Here is a 19195-nt window from a genome sequence, read left to right as displayed (position 1 = left end):
TTCTATTTTACGCAAAACCTTTTTGCAATTTAATTCTTATTTCTGAAGTTCTTGCCGTTCCTCTCAGCTTTATGTCATCTGAAGTTTTTTCTTTCTTTCTAAATTATGTGTTTTACCACAAAACCAACATACAGTCCGATTCCACCTGTACCCCAATTTCTTATATACCAACAATTTTACAGTGAGGTGTAACTTGTTTCATTTTAAATGCATTCTTTCAGCTTAAATTGTGTTGATTTAAGATTTTGAGCCACTGACAGATGTTATATCAAAGGTCTTGTTAGCATAATCCTATGTTGGGGTTTAAAATGAAAATTTTGCTTTGTTCTGTATCCCCTGACTCTGAAGAGCATGGCTTCAGAACTCCTGGAACAGAACACAAAATGGGAAAAAATCATCTTCAAATACGGTTCGATGTTTAGGAACTTGTGTTATACAGAGCCATAATACTGGTTCCATCTAGTTCAGTATTGTCATTGGTGACCTATCTGCAGTCGGTATTTTAGACGAGGGTCATTCCCAACCTTACCAGGAGATTGAACCTGTAAGCTTTCTGTAAGGTAGGTGTTCTATCATTCAGCTACAGCCTTCCCAGGCTCTGTTGCTGGAAATGGTAATAACTACAATCTAGGCGGAATTCAGTGGGAGAGATTTAAGCATGTATGTATTTCTTCCATTGAAATCTGTGGCAGTCTAATATTTAGGCTAGATCAGTGGTTTCCATACTTTCCCCCCATGGACTAGAAAATTGCTGAGGGTCTTTGCAGACCACTTATTTTTGCTTTGTAGGTGCTAGGTGCTGTATGGTTTTTAAATGTATCTTTACAGAAACACCATTGAGGTCATGGTTCACAGACCACTGGGAATCCCTAGATAATGTCTCAATGTTTGAAATTTAAAAAACAAACCCTACAATTTCAGTATTAATATTAGGCATCAACTGTAGTTGATGTGCAGCATTTATATTTAAAGCCTGATGACCTTTGCAGTAAACATTCACATTGAATTTAAGTCCACTACCAGAAAGCTGGATTCATTTAACATATCTCCAACACATTCCACCCCACTTATCCTTTTCTGAGATTCCGCAGTCCAAGGAACATCCTTTCCCTATGACCCACACTCTGTACGCTCCCTCCCCCCTATTTTGAATTCTAATGTCAGTATGAGGTTGCGAGTTCCCAGTATGCTCAGGTTTGTTGTGCCCACAGTGGTACCTTGGTTTTCAAACGCCTTGGTACTCGTACGTTTTGGCGCCCATACGCCGCACACCCAGAAGTAAGTGTTCCGGTTTGCGAACTTTTTCGGAAGCCGAATGTCCGACACAGCTTCTGCTTGACTGCAGGAAGCTCCTGCAGCCAATCGGAAGCCGCATCTTGGTTTTTGAACGGTTTTGGGAGTGGAACGGACTTCCGCAACGGATTAAGTTTGCGGACCAAGGTACGACTGTATTTTGGGGAGCAGACACTGGGAAACTGTCAGGTCAGGTATACAGACTATTCAACATTTCTTTAAATGAACTTCCTAATGACAGCAAAAGTCTAGGGAGTGGTCTTCAAATCCTTAACCTGCAGGGAAATCCAAACAATTGCCACTATTACATCATTCCCTTCCAAAAGATAAAAAATTAGTTATTAATTTAATGTAGCGTTGAGGTTTTTTTCATATCTCGAGGTTCTGGAGCTCTCATAGCTTTTCCTCCAATCAAGAAATATGCCGTCTGTGCACATGCAAATGTATTTCTGCTTGGAATCGACTAAAGACTCAGCTGTATTTTTCAGGACTGATCTGCTTTTCGTTGGGAGGTGCCACCACTCTGTCTGCATAATCCCTTCCTGTCCCATCTGTTAATTGATCCGTGTTGCAAGCTTCTCTTAGCCATTCCTGCTGGATGAATGAATGATAATGACCTCCTTAGGCAATTCAGCGCTTTCCAATACTCTTGATGGGTGTTTGTATGTGTTGGGAAAACTAGAGAGCAGAGCCTTGCACACCCATTCTTCTTACAACAGATTGTTTTCAGGAGCCAGTGTAGTGTAGTGGTTAAGAGCGGTGGACTCGTAATCTGGTGAACCGGGTTCGATTCCCCGCTCCTCCACCTGCAGCTGCTGGGTGACCTTAGGCTAGTCACGCTTCTCTGAAGTCTCTCAGCCTCACTCGCCTCACAAAGTGTTTGTTGTGGGGGAGGAAAGGGAAAGGAGAATGTTAGTCGCTTTGAGACTCCTTAGGGTACTGATGAAGCGGGATATCAAATCCAAACTCCTCCTCCTCTTCTTAAGCTAAAATATACAGTCTGACTGTACATGGAGTATACTATTCTCTGCTTGTTAAGGGCTACTTTCCATGTTACTTTTCCCTATTTGTGTTTTGAGAATTCTAGGATACAGAGTTGCCTGGAAAATGGCTGAAGGCTTGTACAGTCATACCTTAAAAGTTGAATGGAATCTGTTCCAGAAGTCTGTTTGACTTCCAAAATGTTCAGAAACCAAAGCACGGCTTCTGATTGGCTGCAGGAAGCTCATGCAACCAATTGGAAGCCGTTGGGTGTTCGGCTTCCAAAAATAGTTTGCAAACTGGAACACTCACCTCCAGGTTTGCGGTGTTTGGGAGGCAAAACGTTTGAGAACTAAGCTGTTCGAAAGCCAAGGTACGACTGTAATGTGAAAGTGGTCTGATACGGTTCTGCAGTAGCAAGGAACTTTGCTAGATGTATACCTCAGACTCTGTCAAACATGTATATGATAAGCCCTGCTGTGTTGACGAATAAGCACGGGACGCCTTCGCCTGGTGGCGCTGTGGCCCATAGATTGCAGCAAAATACTGGGCAAGGTCTTGCCCAGTATCTTATCTGTGTGATGGGCTCATGGGAAAAAGCTGTCCCATGAGCTCTTTCTGCAGGGGGAGGGGAAAGCCTAGATAAGGCTGCTTTCCCTGGAGCTCATTTTGCTTTGAGAGCTTCCCGCTCGCTTGCCCTCGGATTAGAGCCTTCACTGAGCAATTTTGGGTTGCCAGTTGATAGGGCCGGAAATGTTTTTTTCTCTCAACCTGATTGGCACTTGGTTGGGGATTTTTTAGTCTTTCCCACAGTGAAATATGGCTTTCCTTTGTTAGGCAGTAGAACATTGTATGAGGGCAGAAACTGCATTGGTCAGGATCAATATAGTATAGTGGGCACCCCCATAAGGGACCTGAGGCGAGGATTGACCACAGCAAACCCAAGCGAGGGTTTGATATCTGCCTGGTTGGAATCTGCACCCTAGTCCCACAGTGAGACCTTGTTTGCTTGGCTTGCACCACAGCAACGTTCAACATTGGCTGACTCCCATCATACAGGTTTGGAGCAGTCCAAATCCAGTGGATCCATTCTATCAACATGGGCTTATGGAATGCTGAACTGATCCTGGGACCCAATGTCATGCCAACCTTTGTCCTGCCTGCTGCCGTCAATAAAGATTTGGCCTGATTTTATCCCATCACCATTGTACAGTTATTTTGCTGCTCTTATGGGTCACATAATGCGCCTGCCTTGGTAAAGACATGGCCAGATTTTGGAACAGTGTTGAGTTTTAAACACATTTAAAAGAACAAGTACAGGGAGAAGAAGTTGTTATGGTAAGCTTCTCTGTACGATGCAGCATAGTAAAACATGCAAGTATTTTAAATTAATGCTTGCTGTTCCACGATACATTCCAGATTAGATTTGATAAAGAATCTTAATTTTAATTCAGATCAGTTCCGGTTGAGCACAACTATCCCCATCTAAAGAATTTGGCATGTGCCTCACTTGCTTAAGCATTCTCATTACTAAACCCTTTTGAAAGCACAACTAGAACTAAATCAGCATGTGTGTGCAATGATAAAGAATTGAAACATGATAACAGCTTACTGAAGATAGGAACATGGTTGTAAATTTGCCAGCGAAATTGTTAGAGAAATATGTCTTGTGCAGCACACTCAAATTAAGATCCACAGTTACCTTGAGCCAGTTCATTTAGATCAATTGTACATTTTCTTGATACAATTGTATTTAAAATCAGTTACGTTTCCAAACCTAAACTAATTGCTGATTTCATTCCTTACCAGTGCTGTTGCTCCATTTAATGATTAATGAGTGAGGAGATTGGGTGACTCTTGGGATTTGCCCTGGCTGTATGCAGGCAGCGGTGTGATCATCGATGTACACAGCTGGAGCAGTAATTGCCTGTTGAGACTTGCAGTGCACAGTTAATGTGTTTCTATTTGGATATCAAAACATTAACATGTTGTTAGACAGGGATTATACTGCTTGAATCCAGGTTGCCTTAAAAGGAGCAGAATATTTGGAAAACTACACTTGATAGATCTGCTATTTGCATGTCTTATCGGCCTTTTGCATTTCCCCTGAAAATTAAATATTTCCTTGCATTTTAAAATGTGTTGTACATCTTGGTGAGTCTCCAGCATAAGTGTATGTAACAATGATATGCAGTCACACAGGACCAGAAGTTCCTGTCTTGTCTCCTCAGTCAAAATGTTAATTCATATATTAGTCTTATCCTAACTTGATTACTATTGTCACGCTTCAGTCTTCCTGCCTCTCTCCATAATTTTGTCGCATCCATGGCTATTCACCTCTCAGTGTTGCTCAGACCACACAATACCTACACTCTTTCTGGTTGTTTCCTCCCCACGTTTAGAGTAACATTTACCATGCACATCTATGGCACTGTATAAACAAGTCAACAAAGGCAGAGCACAATCATGTATCAATAAATGAGTATGTAACAAAGTATACTGGAATGAAAGCATTGAAGAAACTAGAGGGCAGTAAGTAGAAAATGTATTCATAAAAGTAGCAGGTGGGGACTTTGATCTAGAGATTTCAGCTGCAAAAGTGAAATATATTTCTGCTCTGGGAGGAGTTGCTGATACACCCCAGGGGGGTCCCAGAGGATCCTCACAGGGGTGGGAAACCTTTTTCAGCCTGAGGCTTGGATTCTCTCATGAGCAACTTTCTAGGTTCTGCATGGCAGCAGTTGGCAGGCCCAGAGGAAAAGTGAATGGCACAACAGATGAGAGCTACTTTTGTACAGTAGGCTACATTATAGCCTTGCAGAAGATACTACACCCCTCTCCACATCTCCATCAGGTAAGCAAGAGGTACTGTCATCACAGTTCAAGGCCACATTCAGTCAGGTATAAGCATTCAAGGAGAATGAGAAGCAGGACTAATATGGCCTGTGGCTCCTTAATGACTAATGCACACTGCTGAACTTTTGCAGCAGGGAGACTGCAGTACAGTTGTACCTTGGATCTCAAAGACCTTGGCTCCCTAACGATCAAAACCCAGAAGTGAGTGTTTCAGTTTTCTAGCATTCTTTTGTAACCCGAACATCCAACATGGGTTCTGTGCTTTGGTTTCCAAACGTTTCGGAAGTCGAACGGATTTCCGGAACAGATTCCATTCGACTTCCAAGGTACGACTGTACTGTATTATCAGGATCTAATCATCTGGGAAGCCTACATGGGTATAACAATCTCCCTTCTGCAAAAATTCAGCCCTATGTAACTGGAAAAGTAAACACACATCTGTAAAAGAATAGCTTTCAGAAATAAGGTGGCTGTGTAAATTTACTTGGAAAAATCTTTGTTCTGACAAAATCAATGCGAAAGGTGGAATTTTTAAGAATAGCTTGGATGGTGTGCAAAGGCACAACAGGCATTGCTCTAAATAACTGACTGGATATTATGGAGAGTCGTAAAAGAGAACCACGCCAGGGAAATACGTATGGGAAGGCATAAAGAAAGGAGAAAGGGTGACCCTTCTGTGGTTTCGGATTGTAGCCAGGGAAATAAAATTTGTGTTTTCTTCTTCTTACATGAATTGTAATATTTTGTGCATGTTGAATAACTGCATATAATAAAACATCTTTAAAGACATAGCACTCAAATTTAAGAAAATAGTGCAATAAAACTTCCAGCTGACCGGGAAAACACAGTTAATATTGAGTCTCATAGCACCTTTAAAGGCTAGCGCATTTATTATAGCATGGCCCACAAAAAACCTATGCTATAAATGTGCCGAGTCTTAAGGGTGTCACAAGACTCTGTATATTTAACAGAGTTTGAGGTCTAAGTATTATTTGCAAAAACTGCATTGCAACACAGAGCAGAGAGTCAAGCATATGCAGTCTCTGCTGGGAAATGCATTTGGAATTTTAAAGCAAACTGATGTATCTTCTCTGTTTATGTAAGCTTTAAATGCAGCCTTTGATGTTCTGTATCCTGCCCTGACATGTATTTTTAAAAATGTAATTTTATCTAAGGTTTCACTGACAATTGGCCTGACTGACAACTGTAACATACAGCCAAATGTTAATGTTACATTCTCAGCATAGCTGAACCTTTATATAGAACCAAAGCTGCAGCAGATTGCAGCAGCATGAAACAGTGGGGCGTATCCCACGTTTCCCCAGTGTCAGCATTATCTGTTAGCATCTTAAGCAGCAATTACAGTTTACGCAGGTGTGTCTAGTGACATTCCTTTGTAGTAGTTCTATTAATATTTGATGACAAAGACACTATTGCTGCATTGACATAAAGCACGGGCAGAGAAGTGAAATTCATACATGAAGCCTTGCTATGAATGCAAATTAGGTCTGCTTGGTTCCCTGGGGGAGATCCTTGAGGCTGAAATCATATGCACAGTTACTCGAGACAAAGTTCCATTGAACAGATTAGATTTATGACTGAGTAAAAAATACATAGGATGATACTGTAAGAGCGCTAAAGAGCTCATCTGCAAAAGTTTTCCATTAGATATTATTTTATGGCATGTTGTAAAACAGGCCAGAGAGGCCCCTTTTATAAATAAAACTTACACCCAAAAAGAGTGGAATGTGTTAAACACTTGTGAACAATATTTTAGACCTGAAACCATCAAATTTACCCATTTGTGCCATCTGGAATGGAATGGCCTGGAACACCAACTTCCTATCTATCTATCTATCTATTTATTTATTCATCCAAGGATCACAAGGTGATTTATAATACAAAAACAGAAAAATACATAGCATAGTAACAAACAAAACAATAATACCTGCCTACACACAGTTTAAAAGGCAAAAGGTTGGTTGATTAGCCAAAGGCCTGGGAGAAGAGTAATGTTTGTGCCTGGTGCCTGTTTAAACCAATCAAATTCAGAAGCTATACATGGATAAATAGGATTGATGCAATAAGCCACGAAATGTCTCCAGAATACACATTCCCATGCACATTCTGGACAATAAACAGCATTTAAAAAAAAAGAAAAATGGCCTTGATTGCCAGCCAAATGCTAACCAAACCAACCAAGTTCATAAGTCACTTTGGAACAGATGGGAATGATACTATATCTGACGCTCTGCAATACTGCTTATCCCCCACCTTACCAACCAACACCACCATCCTCTTCTAATGCCAACCCCCCTGCAGTGGCACCTACCCTTGGAAAACTAGGCTTGTATCCAGCGATGTTGTCCTATTAGTGCAAGAGGTTCCACCTGTGCAATGAAACTTCCTCTCGCATCCCACGCTCCAATGTGTTCTGGGAGGATCCCAGACACAACCCCTAGAGAACATGCAAAGATTATAAGAAATAGTTCCCTCAGCCAAGAGTGTTTTATTACAAGCCATAGAAAAGGAGTAGCTAGCCCACATCACACCAATAAGTTTTGGCTGCTGGAAATGTGTTTACACACACACACACACACACACACACACACACCAATCCTCTGAATCTGTGATGCCCATTTTTTTATGGTGTCCCAAATTAATTAACCTTATATTACTAACTACTCCTGTAGACCCCCCCCTCCCTACAATACCGTGGTGGCAAAAGGTTCTTTTTGTGGCCCTATCTTTAAAACAAAAACCAAAACCCTGACTTCTCTTGAAAGTAACTCGCGGTGATGCTGAAACGTGTTGTGCTCCATCCAACCCACCCTGCAACTTATCCATTAAAAAATAATAATAAAAACGATTTAAAACAGCGTAGAATAGATGATGGGCATAGAAGCCAACTCCTAGGGGATGAGGTCCCTTCGTGTCCCCCCGCCCAAAAAAATATTTGAGGGGGCTGCTCCCCCCCCCCAAGTTGACGGGCATTGTCATTCAAATACTGTGCATGTGCTGCGTCTTGTTATCGATTATGTAGGGCGGGGCTTACCTGCCTCCCCCCCCACAAAAAAAATCTTATTCTACTTGGCACTCTTGATGATGGGAAAACCTTTCGGAAAGCAGACTTGAAACCTGCCACCCTCGCGCTCGCCCCTCCTCTCCCCGGAGAGTTGCTTATGTCTGGATGCAGCCCTCGCTCCGAGGGAGGTTCTCTCTGTCCCCTTCCCTTCCCGAGCCTCTCTATTATTATTCAATAATTTTATTTTAATAATAAAAGAGAGAGATTTCGGTGCAGCCCGCGGCTTCTCCTCCCAAGACCTCGTGGTTTTGCCTCTCATATAACATCCCCGAGTGGCAGCGCCCCCCACTCTTAGGCTGCGGCAATTCTATGCCCACTTACATGGGCGGAGCCAGGATTTATGTGGGGTGTATGTGTGTGTGTGCAGAACCTCAGTCAAGTATTTTGTATTGATTTACTTGATTTTTTGGTGGGGGGAGGGGGGCAGCTGCCGCTCCCTGCGTCCCCTCGGCCCCGCCCATGCCCACCTCCTCCCCAAGAGTAAGCCCCATTCAATTCAGCGGGGCATATGGCGGCACTACGCTGCTTGCAACTATCTTGCTTCTATACTGTGCTTCTATCTAGCCACCCGCCGCTACGCTAACATTCTGATTGGTCCGCTTTGTTTCCCACTCCCGCCCACCGAGGGGAAAAAAAAAATAGGAAGCGGTGGCGAGATGCTAATTTTCTTAAGTCTATGGTGCAACTTCAATTCTCGCGAGGCGGTAACCTTTTCCCCTCTACAATTCTCGCGATACTTAGAACCACTGGCCTCCCATTGGTTCGTCCCCAAAGCCGGGACGCTCTCTCTCTCTCTCTTTCTCTCTCGCTTGCTTTGCTTTTGAATGATAGTCCCGTGACCCATTAGCGAAGGGCAACGTTAGCGGTGGTGAGGGCGGGACGTCCGGTCCTGTCTCTTCCATCCCCCTGTTTCCCGTCTCCCATTGCGGCTCGGCCAAACTTCCGCTGAGCTGTGCTTTGAAGGCCCGGCCCGGTCTGCCGGCGGCGCGGACACCATGGCTTGGGCTGCGCCCTCTTTGCCCAACGATAAGTCTCGGTAACGTGCGGTGCTGTCCGCGGTGCTTATGGTTCTTTCTGTGGCGGCTCCCCGCCCTTTCTGCCGGCTGTGGGTTAGGGACCCCGAGGGGGGAAGGTGGTTATTATAAGTGGCCGTTATTCTCCTGGCGGTGCTCGACGGCTGTGGCAGCCCTTGGATAAAAAAGCGTATTTATAAGTAATTAGAACCGCAGGATAACTGCCTGCTGATAGCCGAGCGACCTGGTTCCCAACCTTTGTTTTGGCCGTGCCCCACCTAAGCATCTCTAAAATCGTGATGCCTTCCTCTCCCCTCCCGCCCCCGTGACATAAAATTCTTATTATTCCAAAAGTGAACTCCTCTTCACGTGGAGGAAGCCTAAAAGGCCATTCACTTGTTGATAACTCATTCTCGAATTGCCCCCCCCCCCTTAAAAATCAAATTGTTCACCTGTGGGCGTGTGCCCCACGCTGGGAACCACGGTATTAGACCATAAGGGTTTTCGTGCATTAATTAATGCACTTTTTGTAATTGGGGAAGCAAAATAATGTTTCGGAATCAAGAGCCGTACTTTCTTAGATGGTATACGTGGAAGTAAGCATCCTCTTAGACCTTTTGCAGAACTACGTCCTGGCTTTAATACAAACATGTATATGGAGATCCTTCCTTCTTCTTCTTCTTCTAAGACATGTATTTCTATGGTTATAATGCTGTTAATTTGCTGCAGTTCACTTAAGGATGTATTCATCTTGTGTTAGAGATGGGCCCCTTTAAGATGATGGCTCACACTGGCAAGTTTTATGGGCACTTAAAACAATATAAGTGGAATACATGGTATATATTGTTGCAGTACAGTTCTTGTTCAGAGTGCCCACCTGGCCCATGTCTAGCATTCTCTGTTCCATCCACACTCCCTTATTTTCAGGGTACACTGCAGTGGCCATTGAGCAAGCTCAATCCTAAATAGGTTGGTTTGAGGCTTCCCCATTTTTTTAATACTTCTGTAAACTTTTTGTCCTGTGAACCACCCTGAGACCTGCAGGGATAAGGCGGTATACAAATTAAATTAATAAATTAATGAATTAATAATTTAGGTTCCTCTAATCTTGCCAATACCACCTTCTTGTATGTGGATGGTGCTGTTTTGCTAATAAGGCTAACATTTGGATATCTGATTATTTGCTGTATCGAATATAATATGTCTACTGCCTGGTTAAACAAGAGATGCATTTTTAGTTGATTTAATTTTGTTCTTACTCAATTGATTAGTTAACTATTGCAGCCTTTGGGGGTGGTAGCCAAAGCCTTTAGCTCCATGCTTCATATTTGCAATCAAAGTGAAGGGGAAAGTGTATTTTCTTTAAAAAGTTGATCATGCCATTGTCTGGCAGCTGTAACTCCACTTTGGTTGGCTCAAGGCAGGAACTTTAAAGTTGAGTCTCAGGCTGAGTCTTGGAGTGGGGTACAGCACTAAATATTCTAAACATACACCAGCAGCTTTCAACTTGTGTTGCTTTTCTCTTGGTATAGGTTCATCTGCATATATCCTGCCTATATAAATAACAAGAAGACAATAGCAGAAGGAAGAAGAATACCACTTGAGAAAGTAATTATGGATTGGGGAGGAGCGGGTCACATTTATTTATTTAAATATGTGTAAAACACACTTTCATTGGATATACAATATGGGGGTGTTCAACCTAAAAACATAATACAGCAGTAATAATGTTGGGTAAAAGAATTGGTAACATTAATAAAACTGGTTGGCAAAGAAATTATAAATTTAGTTATATACCCTTTTTATATATTGGAGCAATTATACCCAGCTTTCACCCTTCCGGTATACAGCCTGAGCTGTTTATGTATTAAATTGGTTATATACATACCATGCATAAAAATAATTTGTAGAAAGGTGGAGGAGGGAATTAATGATTGTGTACATTTTTAAATATACACAAATACCTAAAGGATTTACTACTCCCTTCCCATCGAAGAGCCTTTATGCTCGCGAGATTAAATGCTTTCCCTTCAGCAGATTCTCACATACTCCATATCAAGCCTGTTTGTGTGTCTGCAACAAAGAAGTACCAGATTCAATGGACCACATTCTCTTAGATTGCCCTTTACATAGCAGACCGCGCCAACTGATGCTGAGTAAAATGTTGCTTCTCCGGCCCACAACTCCGAGAAGAAATCAAATGAGGTTCCTCCTAGCAGATCACGGCAAAGATACCACTGCTCTAGTAGCTTCCTTTTTAGCTACAATTTTACCCGAAAGGGTTTCCATCCCTTTGGGAAATAGCCTGGGTGTAGCAGAACATCTAAGTGCACACGACCACAGTGTGACCCTATAACCCTTGACAGCTTCACCCTTGTCCTTTTAATTATCCTACTGATTTGAAACAGTTTATATTGTGATGCCAATAAAGGTATTTGATTTGACATTTTTAAAATTTATTTACCAGAGACTGAAAGGGCTATGTCAGCCCCACCCCACCCTGTATTCTTAATAGTTGTGTTTCACCAGCTCAGAACATTTGGTTCTTGCCACAGTACTTTAATATCTCATGTTGGTGCAAAGTAATACTTACTGAACTGTTCATTGAGCATTTTTTAACGTTTATACACAAGAAAAGCTTTAAGCTTTATTACTTGGAGTAATCAACCATTTTAGCTGCACCTGATAGTAACTAAAAATGTCTGACTCTTCTAGGCAGTTGAAAATCCAACATCTACAGAAATTCAAGATGTATGTGCAGCAGTTGGACTTAATGTGCTTTTGGAGGTAATAATAATGTTTAGTTCTCAATGTAATTGGAAAATATACCACAGGTATACATGTCTGTCCATTTTAGTTTTATTTATGTTTTTTTGTATTTACTAGTTGCTTGTTTTTACAAAGAGTAAAAATATGTGTACTACAAAAAAGTGTTCATGTTTTTAATGGTAATCAGAGGTGCTTAGATTGGAAAGCACCTTAAGAGTAAGCTATGAGCTATGGGAATAATGGCCTACCTTATGGAACTTGTGTTTACGAAAATAATGTGTGAAAAACTTGTGCAAACTAATCGTTCAGTCTTGAGCATCTTTACTCAGAGTTTAGTGTGGGTCTTACTCAATAGTAAGTGGACTTCATATTGCAGTCATAGTATGCATGTATTTTTAAGTAAGCCTGGTTATAAAATGGTAACCTTTTCCCCAAATGCTAGAAAAACAAAATGTATCCTAGGGAGTGGAACCGTGATGCACAGTATAGAGGAAGAGTGCGCATTCAGCTGAAGACAGAAGACGGCAAACTATGTCAGCCTCAGTTTCCAACACGTGAGTGAGATTATCTTTCTTAAATTATAATTTTTGAACTAAAGACACCTAAGTTTAGGTACCCAGAAGGTGTGTGTGTACATGTAGGGGTGGGGAGTCCTGCAAAAACCTTCCTTAGAAAAAGAGGCTGCTAGAGGTAGGACTGCAATCTTATAGCCATATGAGACCACCCTCTGCTCCCTAGGGAGCACTGTTTTCCTAGTAAAAACTATACATATACAGTGGTGCCTCGCAAGACGAAATTAATCCGTTCCGTGAGGCTCTTCGTATAGCGGTTTTTTCGTCTTGCGAAGCAAGCCCATTCACAGCTTAGCGGATTAGCGCTATTAGCGGTTTAGCGGCTTTTAGCGGATCAGCTGATAAGCGGCTTAGGAAAAGGGGGGGGGGAAACCTGCAGGAACTCGCAAGACATTTTGTCTTGCGAAGCAAGCCCATAGGGAAATTCGTTTTGCGAAGCGCCTCCAAAACGGAAAACCCTTTCGTCTAGCCGGTTTTCCGTCTTGCGAAGCGTTCATCTTGCGGGGCACCACTGTACTCAACTACCAGCACCTTTCAGTACAAGAGGCCCCTTCCCCATCTCTCTGACTTGATTTGGGCTTAGTGTGTTTTCATCTGCACAGTATTAAAAAAAAATTCTATCAATGCAAATGCTAGACCCAGGGCTGGCCCACCTATGAAACAATGTGAGTCAATCGCCTCAGACAGCAGGATCGCCAGGGGCAACAGTTCCCGATGTAGATATTTATTCCCTGCCCCCTTGTTCCTGATATAGAACTTCCCTCAACCCTTCTTCCCTGGCAGAGAGGGGAAAGCTATTTTGTGGTTTGCCTCAGGTGCCAAAATGTCTTGGGCCAGCTAGAGCCCTTGATCATTTTCAAATACTTCTGTAAGCATAAGTCTAAATACAGTAGACATACCTTAAGTTACTGTTCTGCTACCTTACTCCAGCAGGATCCCAGTTTTCTTTGTGAATGGAAGGGCCCCTTCCATTCACAGAGGGCTCATTCACAGCCAAACCGAACCATGTTACTTGAGATGGGTTCTTCTTTTTTGTAGCGAAGGAATGTGTGTGCAACCCACCCATGTTTTGTTTGGCTGTGCCCACTCTTGCCATTACAGCCCCCAGAAGGTTAGTTATGAGGGGTTGTGACCCTTGGGCTGAAAAATGCTCCCCATTTCTGCTTCAGGTGACTAGTTTTGGGTGGTTTCCTGTGTAACTTCCAGTTACCTTGTAAATGCAGCAGCGGTGGTAGAAAATGGAAGGGCTTTTTTGTTGCGTCTTCTCTCATTTTTCCTTTACCTCTGTCGTCCCCCCCCCCCCTTAGGTAAGGCAGTGATGCTATATGCAGCAGAAACAATTCCTAAACTAAAAACAAGGACACAGAAAATGGGAAGCAGTGACCAAAGCCTACAGCAAGGAGAGGGAAGTAAAAAAGGTAAAGGAAAGAAGAAGAAATGAGTGTGGCTGGTACATATGCAATGTATTAAGATGAATATAGATGAAGGGGATTATTGGCATCTGAACTGAAAGTTGGAGAAACAAATGGGAACTGTCAAAACTTTCTGGACTGGACTTCATTTAACTTTTATCTAATGCTACAACAGATCAATTGGAAATATATGGAAACATCTACTTTAGTATTTATACTGAAAATGTTGTCTATTAATGTGCAGAAATACATTAAAAAGGGATACAGTCAATACTTCATAGAACTGATTGACCTTGATATGGTCCAGATTGGTAAAGATAACAGAGGAATAGGTTAATTCAGTGTTGTATGAGGCTTCTAAACTGATTATTCTCATTATTAAAATAAACAACTCTTTGAATCAAACTGCTTAGAAAGCACGGTTTTAAAACTTCCTCAGTCTAAAATAACTGGTTTTAATTGGTATTTTAATTTTACATCTGAATCACTCTATAATGGAGCTAGGCAATCTGAAGACCCCTCATGAATGAGGTATGTTGTAACATTTGTTTAGACTACTTGTATAGTATTTGAATAGTCTAATGAATGTGGAACGCAGACTACAGTCAGATTTGCGTATTAAACAATAGTCAAAAATGTATTTAATTCTAAAATATTTATGGGGTAAAGTGTAAACTATTTTGATGTTGCTTCTGCAATGTTCCTGATGGTTTAGCATATCTGTTATAATGCTTTTAGAGCATGATACATAATACTATAAAATCACTTTTAAGAAATTATTGTAATTGGATTAATCCCAAAGTACCTTGGGCCAATATATGTATACTCTTTCTGCTTAAATGAACTTGGTTACCCAACTGCTACCTTAGACTAGCATAATATCATGATAATACAAAATTATGACACATTTAAGTTGGTGAATTGTTTAGCCAAAAGTCATGAATTCTTAGCAGGATTCGAGTAGCGATACTGTGGCAGAGAAGTGTAAGTTCCTGTCATATCAAATATATTATATTTTATGCACATAGTGCTGCTCCTTTGTTCCAGTTTGCAGCTCTCGTGGTGCTTTGTGTCATTCAGCCAAATCGTCTTCAACTTTTCAGAGTTGAGCCCCACCTTTAGACAAAATATGTATATATTTTTTACCATATTTGTATGGTTCTAGCGCTGCTGCTGTGACCTGCCTTAAATGAGGCTGCAAATCAATAGTGGGTCCTAACCTACCAGTTGAAGACCAGTAGTTTAGTCCTCAATATCAGAACCCACAGAGTGCATGATTTTAAATTTGCAAAATGTGAAAGTTTTGCTAAATTCCCCTAGATGGCAGCAATGTTAAACATGACTTGCTCAGTGGAAAGCATGCTGTTGAACTTGCTCTCTTTTAAGTTTCCTTAGAGCATTTTTTAAAAATTGCCTTCTAGCCTAGTCTTGTCTTCAAATGATTTAAGTCATATCATGTTTGCAAATACTGCTTTCTTGCTGTTGTCATATTTCCAAAATGTCAGGGTGACACAAAGGACTTCTTTATACATTATTTTACAGAAAGTAATTTGTGTAGGAAAAAGTATGTAAATTGCCAAGTGGAGGGATTTATGTGTTATTGGAAGAGGCTTCAACACTGTGCTTTTACAGCAACTCCACAATTCTTGACTTAAAGGCCTAGTTATAGAGAAACATTTTCGCCTGACGCCCGAAGATATGTAATGAATGTGCCAAGCAAGCCTCCCTGGGAAGAGCATTCCACAAGCAGGGAGCCACCACAAAAAAGGCCCTTTCTCATCTTGCTGCCCTCTGGATCTCTCACAGAGAAGGTGCACATAGTAGGACCTCGGATGATTTTTGTGGCATCCGGGTTAATTCATATGGGGAGAGGTGGTCCTTGAGGTATTGTGGTCCTGAGCAGTTTTAAGGCTTTATAGGTAAAAACCAGCACATTGAACTGGGCCTGTAAACTAATTGGCAGCCAGTGCAGTGCTCAAACCGTCTTGCCCCGGTGAGCGACCTGGCTGCCAAATTCCGCACTAGCTCGAGTTTCTAATGTGTTGCAGTAATGCTGCTGCTTAGCTGACAGAACAACCTAAAATGCTGACCCTAAGAATCTGTTAGTGGCATTTTTTGAAATCTGTTTTCTGGGCCACCTGCTATATCAGTCCCAGAATTCAACTTCTGACGCACATTTGGAGGCTTCCTTGTGTTTGCTGTGCCTTCTGCATCTGTATTTAAAGTGTGCTTTGCAGCTTTGCATGTATTTAAAGACTTGCCAGAAGCATTCTGCTCAAGGGAGTTTACAAAAAAAGAGCAATCAGACTACATAAAACATCCAATGTCATCATTTAGTGTTATACTAAAAGAACCAAGCACATTTAAAATATACAATGAGAACTCTATCCAAGTCCGTAGAATTTATAAAATGAATCCAAATATTTGTCTAAAGAAGGGATGTTTTGCAGTGATGGCTGGACATGGGATTACAGTTTCATGGTACATACCATCTCTTGCTACATTGAGGTCAAAGTCAAGCAACATTCATCATGTGACTTTTCTACCATTTCGGTTTCATGTCACATGACGAATGTGATGATTCACATGGTGGAAAACTGGTGATTTTACTACATTAAAAATTAAAATTAGAATGTGGGGTTGAGCAAAGTAGCATGGTTGCTGTCTGTCTGTTAGTCTTGCTTGAATTCTGTTTTGTAAGGAGGGGAGAGTGCTGTTGAATTCAGGTCCTGCTTGTGAGCTTTCTGTAGGCATTTGCTTGTCAACTGAGAACAGGGTGCTGAACTAGATGGGCCACCAGACTGTTCAGCAAAAGCATATGTTCTTAAGGATTTTTTTAAAGGGTTCCCCCCCCCGTCTCTTCTGCCCAAACGTCTTGAGGACTTGTGTTTCAAGTGCAGTTTACAGGGCTACCGTAAGCTATGGCTGCTTTGGCCTCTTAAAAAGAGCATCAGCAGGGAACTGAACATTATTAGACTCTGGATAAATAGTATATTTCAAATTCCTTTTACTTTTCCCCAATTGTGTTTAGTATACATATCGGTCTCCCATTTTCTCTCTTAATCAGAGGGGTTAAAAGCAAGAGGGCTGCCTTGGTCAGCTCTAAAGCAAAGGAGAGGAATAAAATGTTCCCCATAAATGCAAATATTTTATCCCACAAAAAGAGATATGACTGAACACTGATGGTATAAACTATATGAAACCCTCCACACCTCCCTCTACACCCACTAGTGAATTTTCTTAGCCCTTTTTACTATGCAGATGAAGAGCTCAACTGTGAAGATTTAGCCAGGTGAGTTTTTGCAGTAGTTTATTGGATGAAAATGAATTTTCGCATAATTCTTAATTCCTCTACATGCAGCGTGAATATAGTCTGTGAATAAATGTAAAAATCACATTAGGTTAAGATACTGTTCTTTATTTGTTTGCATTCTTCTACGTACATTACATCTTCAGCACAAGCTGGTAAGGTATATTAACTTTTTCAAGCACTTGACAATAATTTTTGTGTGTGGATCCAGAGCTGCCCTTTTACAAACAGAACACCTCCCATTTGTGGAAGGGACTGAGATCTGTGAGACATACCTACTGCAAGAGGGTGGATGGGAGAGATGGTCTTAACTTATTTTCTTCTGCAAGCCCCCCTTGTGTCTACCCCCTAGTTCTGAAGGGTCCCCGAACCTTCACTAGCAGATTTTGGGGAGGTACAGGTGGCTGTGAGGGGACCCTCTTCTACAATGGCTCAGAGCATCCTCTGGCTACATCAAGTTCGGTGCAGTTTTTTGTATGTGATGGATACATTGATGTAAGGCTGCTGATACTTCTATGTTTACAAATTGAAGAGATACTTTCAATGTATATATAACTAGATTTTGTTTCTATGTGAGGATAAATCATCTGAGCTTCACAAATTTACACTTGCTTGCACCTTGCCCTACAATCTATCTAATATGGCAGCAATTTAATCAGTTCAGCTTCCACATAAATTACTCAAAAGCACGTAAAAATGCAATAGAAATAAAACATTACAGCATGCAAGACTGCTCTGCAGCTAAAACGTTAGCATCTTCTGACTCTTTCAGACTGGTTTTAAATGCTTATGAACAAACATGAAGCCCACCAGTGTGGACTTCTTTTGTCATCAGTTTCAGGGTAGTTTAAAGCTGGCACAAATAATTTCCAAACTAGAAACATCTGCTAAGGGTGGACGCACTAGCTAAATTGTTCCTCTATTGTTACACAAGACCTTTAAACGCACTAGCTAAATTGTTCCTCTGTTGTTACACAAGACCTTTAAATTGGTGTTTCACGTTTGTAATAGGCAGTAGCAGCCCTTTACAGGTCTACTACCAGAATGGAACAAACTTGATTGAGAAGCATATACATCAACCGAGTGTTAACTACCAGCGCATCATTCCTTAAGGATGTAGGGATGCACATTACCTCACCCCTTTACCTCCATTCTGTACATATGTATATCATGTGCTTGCTTGGATGCACATCCAAAGCATTTGTATCAAACATAAGGTTTAAAATACAGTACTCTGGCTTTCCTTTGCTGCTAAATCTCGGTTAAGTCAAGGGGCAAGTCCTTTCCCTCCACATCTCTCTACCTCTATGCTGATTTGTCATTAAGTAGTGCTACCGTTCGGACACTGCTCACCAAGAGAAAAGCAGTGCAATTGGCTTAATTAGAAGATATGGTAGTGAACACTAGCTTTGATAGTATAGAGAATAGGCTTGTTATGACTCTTACATTTGAAAATGAAACCTTGGTAACAGGAACAGTCTGGCTACCAAATAGGCAGACGCTGGTTATTACCATTCTGTCTTGCTGGCAAGCTTGCAAGGGCATGTGGCTGTTCCGTGGTAGAGGCATAATGCCAACCTAGATGGCTGTTTTGACTGAACCAAGCCAGGCATTACATGTATTGATTAGTTTCTTTTCTACAAAGTTGCAGGGAAGCTCTTTCGATTTTACGTGCAAAGCAGATTTCAAATAACCACCAGTAACACTCTGTGCCGAGCCCGATAGGAAGGAATGGATGCTGAAGAGGGACAGTGTTTGGTAGAGTATATCAGGGTGCTTTCCAAAACGGGGTTTAAAATCACGTCCAAACAGCAGTTTAAAAAAATAAATACGTATAAAAATATTAAAGAGGCCTGTTTTGGCCGATACCCTGTTCACTAAGTTCTGTTGCAACCACTTCGATG

General features: G+C 41.5%; 1 protein-coding gene and 1 long non-coding RNA gene across 2 annotated transcripts; one reads left to right on the top strand and one right to left on the bottom strand.

Moving 5' to 3' along the window:
- Positions 1 to 9100: 9100 nt before the first annotated feature.
- On the top strand, positions 9101 to 15008 carry SRP19 (signal recognition particle 19). The gene is made up of 5 exons (XM_081880622.1): positions 9101 to 9251; positions 10761 to 10836; positions 11944 to 12015; positions 12440 to 12551; positions 13877 to 15008. Exons 1-5 carry the CDS (start codon positions 9211 to 9213, stop codon positions 14008 to 14010), a joined length of 435 nt encoding a protein of 144 aa, XP_081736748.1. The 5' UTR covers positions 9101 to 9210; the 3' UTR covers positions 14011 to 15008.
- On the bottom strand, positions 14112 to 18237 carry LOC309352213. Its single transcript, XR_014161132.1, has 2 exons — positions 15809 to 18237; positions 14112 to 15778 (listed from the first exon to the last, which is right to left on the bottom strand). It is a non-coding gene; the product is annotated as an uncharacterized lncRNA (long non-coding RNA).
- Between the last annotated feature and the right edge of the window lie 958 nt (positions 18238 to 19195).

This window comes from Podarcis erhardii, assembly GCF_964252035.2.
Source record: "Podarcis erhardii genome assembly, chromosome: 11".
Lineage (NCBI taxonomy): Eukaryota > Metazoa > Chordata > Lepidosauria > Squamata > Lacertidae > Podarcis > Podarcis erhardii.
Note: the sequence above shows the minus strand (reverse complement) of the source record. Positions and strands in the feature narration are given on the sequence as shown.

What these genes read in the sequence shown, in the direction of transcription:
- SRP19 (XM_081880622.1), top strand. Translation starts at nt 9,211, where the DNA reads ATGGCTTGGGCTGCGCCCTCTTTGCCCAACGATAAGTCTCG. An exon ending in GACTTAATGTGCTTTTGGAG is followed by an intron (nt 12,016 to 12,439) that starts GTAATAATAATG and finishes CCCAAATGCTAG; the next exon opens with AAAAACAAAATGTATCCTAG. An exon ending in TCAGCCTCAGTTTCCAACAC is followed by an intron (nt 12,552 to 13,876) that starts GTGAGTGAGATT and finishes CCCCCCCCTTAG; the next exon opens with GTAAGGCAGTGATGCTATAT.